Source organism: Spea bombifrons, chromosome 1 (genome assembly GCF_027358695.1).
Source record: "Spea bombifrons isolate aSpeBom1 chromosome 1, aSpeBom1.2.pri, whole genome shotgun sequence".
Taxonomy (NCBI): domain Eukaryota; kingdom Metazoa; phylum Chordata; class Amphibia; order Anura; family Pelobatidae; genus Spea; species Spea bombifrons.
The window spans coordinates 74,061,617-74,069,672 of NC_071087.1; the positions used below are offsets into that span (position 1 = coordinate 74,061,617).

Genomic DNA, 8,056 nt, shown 5'->3' on the forward strand with positions numbered 1-8,056 from the left:
TGAAGGAGTAACAGACTGGAACAATGTTCTTTGGACGGACAAGACCAAACTGGAGATGTTTGATCATAATGCACCACGTTTGGTGAAGACCAAACACAGCATATTGGCACAAACGCCTCATACCAACTGTTATGCACAGTGGTGGAGGGGTGATGATTTGGGCTTGTTTTCCAGCCACATGACCTGGGAACCTTGCAGTCATTGAGTCGACCATGAACTCCTTTGTTTACCAAATGCGGGGCCATCTGTCCGACAGCTAAAGCTTGGGCAAAATGGGGTCATGCAACAGGACAATGATCTCAGGCAAACCAGCAAATCTACAACATAATGGCTTGCAATGGCCCAGTGAAAGTCCAAATCTCAACCCAATTAAAATACTGTGACAGGACCTTAAAGCTCTGCATAAACAAATATCAACAAACCTCAATGAACTGAAGCAGTGTTGTACATAAGAGTAGGCCAAAATTCCTCCACAACGATGTGAGAGGCTGATCATACCCAGCTGTTCCACAACATAGCCCTGTGTTTTCAGAATCCTAAATTAAATTCCAAACCTTTTTTTATTAAATATGGCTTTAAGAAAAATTATTGATTTTTCTTAAAGCCATATTTTGCAGTCTCCTCTGCCAAAATAAATTGGATAGCATATAGGGATGCAATCACACTCCTATCATGCCCATCGTCTTCAGTTTCTGTTTTGGCTTCAGCCAAGTGAATGTTGAATTTTTGGTTTCTTTTCCGAATTTTCCGGCCTTCTATGACTGAGCACCAGAAGGTCGTGTCACGTCTGGGCTCTGTCATAGAAGTGCCGGCAGCAGCGGTGGTTGTCTGTGCGCATCTCACAAACGTTGACCGGCTGGGGGATGCGCACAGACAACCACCGCTGCTGCCGGGGCTTCTATGGTGGCACACTGGAAGGCCATGTGACACCAGCGCTCAGTGATAGAAGCCCCGGCAGAAGCGACTGATTTATAAGACAACCTCGATTATAAGGTGAGGAAAACCTTGTCTTATAATCGAGCAAATATGGTATTTGAGTCTCTATCCCTACAAAAGCATTTTTTTTTTTACATTTTGCCTAAAAAATTCTCGTTTCAGTAAATACTATTTCACCCAGTGAAAGGATGCCTGCATGCACTGGAACATTTGTCCAGTGTGTTTTTTTTTCTAATACTGTTTCAAATTAACTATTGGTTTATTCACTACCCACCTTCATTAAGTTAAACAGTGTTTCTTTTCACTGGGGGCTAGTGCATTATTTTCCTGTTGCAGTTACATGAAAACAAGCTATTTTGGACAAACTGCTTGCAGTGTATGATGGTATGAAGAATCAGTTATGTTAAAGAAATTACGTGGTAATTTGCCATTTATTGAGAGCACCATGTGGCATTATGCAGTTTGTACTCAAAATCTTTTTCCGTTACTTTCAGCGCCTTGCAAATTCAAAAGCTCACACATCCAGATTCATCAGCGCCAACCTTCCATGCAACAAGTTCAAAAATCGACTTGTTAATATCATGCCATATGAAACTACACGAGTTTGCCTTCAGCCAATCAGGGGAGTGGAAGGGTCAGATTATATTAATTCTAGCTTCATTGATGGATACAGGTATGAGTTTTATTCTTTTGGTGTTTTTTGTTAGTTTTTTTTTTTAACAAATCTGCATTTATAAAAAAAAAAATTATATAACCTTTTCACAGACAACAAAAAGCCTACATTGCAACGCAAGGTCCTCTTGCCGAGACCACTGAAGATTTCTGGAGGATGCTTTGGGAGAATAATTCCACAATTGTTGTAATGTTAACAAAACTTAGGGAAATGGGCAGGGTAAGTATGAATGATACAATTGTGGGCAGGGTTTCCTCCCTTTCTCGCTACCCTCAACTTCACAAAACTAAAAAAACAGTCACCCTTTTATTTCATCCTTTACTGGGAGTATTTAGGCTTAGCCTAGAGCAGTAAGAGAGTTGGCAGACCACTCACAAGTGCGCTCTACTGTACAAATCTGTGATTTGTTGCCTGTTAATGAATAAAATGAGTAGACATTGAAGCAGGTTGACATTTTAGTGCAGCTGAAGTTACAAGATAATGTGATAATGTTAAAACCGTAATCCATGTAGAATGTAGAAAATCCATAGCCCATTGTCAAAATGCTGCTATTATGTATATTTCATTTAAAAACTCCTGGTATTCTAAACCAGTAGCAAATCTTATTTGTTTTAGTATAGGATAGTTTGGTTGTTTCTGCTCTCACTGGATATACAACCATAAAGAATTAATGATAATTATTAGTGTGTGTGTGTGTGTGTATATAAATATATTTTATGTATACATTTTTTTAAGGAAAAGTGCCACCAGTATTGGCCAGCAGAGCGGTCTGCTCGATATCAGTACTTTGTGGTGGACCCAATGGCTGAATACAACATGCCCCAGTACATTCTGAGGGAATTCAAGGTTACAGATGCCAGGGTATGTTGAAGAGACATTAAAAAGTAGTGTATTTTCTTATGACATAATTTAACTTGCTTTGAATTATATGTAGATTTCAGACTTTTCCTGCACATGCAAATTAATGAGATGTGTGATTGCAGGCAAATACTTCTTATATTTAAATTTTGCAAAGAAAAAGCCACCATCTTAACTAAGGCCCAATGTATGTTAGAAGTCAGATATGTAAATATCTATTTTGAAATATCTTATAAGCTATTATAAGCAGTATGTCTTAAGAAAATAAGTTAGTGAAGGAAAGCTCTCTTTTAACGCTATTTCTCCCAGTTGGTGGGACCTATAGGAAACTATAAGACAGTTTTTACTTGATTTACCCCATTTGTACAAGTGAAATTGTACTCTTGAAATAATATGATGCTTTCCAAACCGGTATCACTAAAGTAGTTGAACTAGTGCCCATGTTGTGGGTTGTTTGGTAACTCTAAAAGCTGCAAGTTACAGGTACACCTTGAAAGTGAATATACCTTTAAGAAATTATGTAGAATCGATATGGAAATAGTGGCCCAGCCATTGCACACATACTACTACCAGATAGTGGATTGTGAGAGTCTTACAATTATGACCAAAGTTTAAGCCCTGTTGAAAGCATGTGTAGTATACAACTAGACAGAAAAAAGACAACATGGTCGCTCCAGTCTCACTTGTTTTTGTCCCACCTTGACTGAGAAAATAGAGATGTCTGTTTAAGAAAAGCATATGCACTTTAGAAAAATTCAGCCCCTATCATCCTATTACTTTTACCTTGTTTATAACAGAGGCTTACTATTGTCTTGTAGGATGGCCAGTCTCGAACTGTTCGCCAATTTCAGTTCACTGATTGGCCAGAACAAGGTGTGCCAAAGTCAGGGGAAGGTTTTATTGATTTCATTGGGCAGGTACACAAGACAAAGGAGCAGTTTGGTCAGGATGGTCCAATCTCTGTTCACTGCAGGTAAGTATATTTTAAATGCGCATTATTAAGTTATGCTGCGTCAGTAAAAAAAAGTCACGAGGCTGGTATAAAACTCCAACATACTTAAGTCTTTAAAATGTTGGTATTTCCAAAGTTGCATAATGTCAGGCAGCTTCCTGTATACAAATATACAGGTGACTGCATTAATGGACCACAGTTACCTTCTTTTTTCCTGTATAGGGGATGTGTAGGGATGATGTTGGTTCCATTTCAATCTTAACAATATTTTTTGTATGTGTACAGGCTATGTCTTCACATGTAGAAATTGTGTAAAAATCCTTGATATTCCTATATTTACACTTTGGTCTCTAGATGGAGGTAGTATTTTCACATAGTGTTCGAATGTGTTTGTAACCTGTGTAATTTAAATTTCATTATTTTCACTTGCACACTTTTATACTTCGTACACTGGCTTTTAAAAAAAGTATTATTTTATGATTAACTTCTAGTTAGTCACTGTTTAATTGTTTTGGATTGAAGTGCTGAACTTTTTGGTTCAATTAGGGAACCCATACTGTCTTTCTTGAACGAGGTGCTATAAATCCACCTGCAGAAAGATAGGGCTACCCAGGTCTACCTCGCATAACAAGGGATAAGCAGCTCAACAACAGGAACCGGGAACATGTTGTTTTAGTTGGTGATGTTACCAACTTCTGTTCCCAATAATTAACATTGATATACACAAACACATTCATAAATAAATACATAATCCTAGTCTATGATTAACCCCTTCAATCCCAGGGGTTTTTGGTACCTCAAAGCCCAGAGCAATTTTGCCATTTTTGGGGTATGACGGTTTAGCGATGATTCTCTTTTCCTGTGAATATAAACTATATATTGTTTTTTCAAGGAGAGATAGAGCTTTCTTTTGATACCATAGTTGGATGATTAGCTGAAAGTTTAGAATGAGAAATTTAGTAAAAACTAGCGAAGATTAGAAAAATAAACTATTTTTTTTTTTTTACATTTTCCCTCTGAATCCTCACAAAATTAGGTAAAGTGATGGAAAATCCCCTCCAAGTTTATTAATTCAGGTGTCCTGATTTCAGAAATACCTAATTTATATAGATTTTCCAGACTTTCCCAGCACCAGGGAGCATACTATAAGGTGTACAATTTTGTATAATTTTTATGCCTATGGCTTAACGGGTTTGGGGGTTGTGAACGGGGGCAGGAGGGTTATACTGGCTAGATGTTATGCTAGGGCAATGGGAAGTAAGGTTTTTTAATAATTTTTTTATTATCTTTCTTTATATATTTTTTTTTATTTTTATTTTTTTTAAATTTTTTTATATATTATTTTTACACAGAAATGGTTAGAGGTCCTCCTAGGGACCTCCTGAACATGCCAGTGATGTCACAATTACATCACAGCTCACATTATAATTTTTTTTGTATTATTTATATTATTATTTTAATGATTTATTTAATATTATTTTTTAAATGAATTAACTTTTTTTTTTTTGCTTTTCTCTTTCAGGACGGGAGGGGGAGTGAGAGAGATGGTTTCTCACTCCCCTCCCCGCGATCCCCCTGCACCGATCACACTGTGATCTCTATGCAGGTCCTCACAGACCTGCATAGAGATCGCAGCGTCTCTGTGCCTCATCGGAGGGCAGGATATCCCCGCAGGGTTACGTCAGCAGTGACACAACCCGGAAGGGAATGCCCGATTGCGCGTTTGCAACTGTGCGATCGCGCGATCGAGCACTTTCAACTGTAACATTTTACCGGCTTTCATGCCGGAAGCTGTTACGGGAGATCGGGCAGCAGAAAGCCGGCGATGCCGGCTTCTGCTGCCAGGGGGGAGTCCAGGCTGTCAAACGACAGCCTGGTCTCCTGTGCAGCGGCAGGGATGTGTCCCTGACGCTGCACGAAGGGCTGGACGTACCGGGACGTCCATAGGGGTTTCTTTATGGGCGTTTTTTGGACGTCCCGGTACGTCTATAGGGGAATGAAGGGGTTAAGCCGTTTTGGCGAAACATTTCTGACTGGTTTCTTAAATATATTTACGATCTTAATATGATCCAATAAAGAATCTTTGTTTTTTTACACAAGATTCTGCTAGAAGTACGCTGTTTGCTCGTTTGAATAGTTTATTAAACTACAGGGTTTGATACGCATTTCAGCAGCACCTGGCAATTGCCTAAACTCCAATAAAACCACATGTACAAGGAGGGTGAGCTGTTCACGGACTTTTTCTACATGTGTATGATCCAATTCCTGTTCAGATATACTCATTTATGTACACATACACAAGCACTCAGTACAGCTGACACATGCAACCCTTCTCTTTGCTGAAATTTTATATGTTTTTTTTTTATATTTCATCTTATAATTTTCCAACTGGTCCACACCCTGGTTATACAGCTCTTTCATATCCTAAAAATGACCATGTTTTGTGTCCTTTCTGTTCAAACACTTCACATTCTTGTTTACAGTGCTGGAGTTGGGCGGACTGGGGTATTCATTACTCTCAGTATAGTCCTTGAGCGAATGCGTTATGAGGGAGTGGTAGACATTTTTCAGACCGTGAAAATGTTGCGAACACAAAGACCAGCCATGGTACAGACCGAGGTGAGTGTGCAAAATGGCATATAATTTAAAGTACATAATGCTATAGAATGTAATAATTTGTTAAGGTTAGCACTGTCAAGCATTTATGTGGAAGATATTTAAGTGCAATACTGTGTTTAATCATCAAGCATTTAAAGGACCATTTATGTCCTCATTGCTTCTAAAATGTAATCTAGAACTGTAAAAAACTGGATGCTCAAGATGTCCTTTTTCTTTTGTTAGGATGAATACCAGTTTTGCTACCAAGCCGCTTTGGAGTACCTGGGCAGTTTTGATCACTATGCAACTTAAGAAGCCATTATTTGTGGGCTTTACAAACCACTTTAATCAGTGCTGACTCTTGGAGAGCCTGTGCTCATCAACCCAAAAACAAACATGGACTTCTAACCTTGTGGGAGAATTGTGGAAAACTATTTATATTGACTCTACTTTGTGTACTTGGAGCATACCTTTCACGACGTCCTAAGGTCTATTTCAAGCTGCTTCTGGACTTAAACCACAAGAAGTGTTCATGGATGTAGACCTCAGACATTTGGAGCAGTTCTCTTAGCAGAACTTAATATCTGTCATAGAAAGACCGTGGAGACACTGGTTGCATCTTCACTGTTCTTATTCTAGGTCTCAAAGTAGTAGAAATGTTGCACATCGAACAGTACAGTTCATTATTGGACAGATATGCTTCTGTATGCCTGTGTCTAAACCTAATCAGGAGCCCTCCTCTGTTTTGAAGGACAGAAATGAATCCATGCTGTGGTTTGCACCACAGACCGTTGTCATCACTATTGACCTTATGATCTCACCCTACCTGCCTCTGACATGCAACATTCCTTACTTTCAAGTCATGACCCTTCTCAAATAGAATATTAACTGCTCACCTGTGTTCTTGCTGAAGTCATTTACAGGAATTCAACCTTCCAAATCTTACTTCTGTTTCTCCTAGAAGTTCCATTTCACAAAAGCAACATTATTTCCAATATTCACTGTCAAGTTTGGAAAGAACAACGTTTTAACTCATTGGACTCTAATTTCCAACAATGCCCTATATTGTATATTTCTATGTCCACAATGCAGTGAATCCTGAATCAAAGTGCCGCTTGTATAATATTTCGGAGAGATGTTTTGGGTGTATGCTTGTAGCCTGCTTTAAAAAGTATCATTGTATCTGTATCCTATTATGTGACATTAAACCCAAACCCTTTTTATATTGTATTTTTTTTTCCTTTTTTTTAACAAAAATGTCAATGAGATGAAGAAATGTGCTATTGTTCAGATTCTGTTCAAAGACAGTCTATTTTTTCACTGTAGAGATGTTATGCGTGATTCCTACTATGTTATACAGTGCTAGTTGCTCCTCATCATATGTCTTTTCTACTATAAAAAGGGATGAACCAGACAGTTCTCCTGTGCCCATCACACTGGCTTTGTAATGTTCCCAAACTCTTCCAACCAACTGACAGCTTGACCTTACCACATTGGTATTCATTGGATATTCATAAAGGTGCAAGACACCATTTTATTAAAGGGAAGGCTAGATAAGACAGAAGTCTGGTTCCACTATGTCTTTGAGAGGGTGAAGTTATGTGAGAATTGACTCTGGACCTATCCAATAAAGCATTCCTTACATACACACACACATTATATATATATATATATATATATATATATATATATATATAGATAGATAGATAGATAGATAGATATAGATACGTTTGTGTGTGTGTGTGTGTGTATGTATGTGTGTATATATATATATATATATATACACACACACACACACACAAATCAACATTAAATGGGTGGGCTTTAATGCACATCAGTGCATTACTTTTGGAACCTGCCACTCTGTAAAGAGATCTTAATACCGCAATACAATCACAACATCAGAATACACTAAATAACACCACGTGTAGGTCGATACTGAGCAATTTTAAGTCCCTAATAAAATATACCTTTCTTGTTGCACAGCCAGTGTGTTTAAAAGCAGATGATGAAGTACATGATCATTGTAATCATAACAA

General features: G+C 38.1%; 1 protein-coding gene across 11 annotated transcripts in view; it reads left to right on the plus strand.

The window, feature by feature from the left end:
• Positions 1-7,247, plus strand: part of PTPRS (protein tyrosine phosphatase receptor type S) — a 103,696-nt gene extending 96,449 nt beyond the window's left edge. For all 11 annotated transcript variants that reach the window (XM_053463650.1, XM_053463668.1, XM_053463657.1 and 8 more), the window contains 6 exons: positions 1,431-1,609; positions 1,702-1,828; positions 2,345-2,470; positions 3,286-3,440; positions 5,903-6,038; positions 6,261-7,247. In XM_053463650.1, the coding sequence (XP_053319625.1) occupies positions 1,431-1,609; positions 1,702-1,828; positions 2,345-2,470; positions 3,286-3,440; positions 5,903-6,038; positions 6,261-6,329 (792 nt within the window). In that variant the 3' untranslated portion in view covers positions 6,330-7,247. The remainder of the gene's footprint in view (positions 1-1,430; positions 1,610-1,701; positions 1,829-2,344; positions 2,471-3,285; positions 3,441-5,902; positions 6,039-6,260) is intronic.
• Positions 7,248-8,056: the final 809 nt, after the last annotated feature.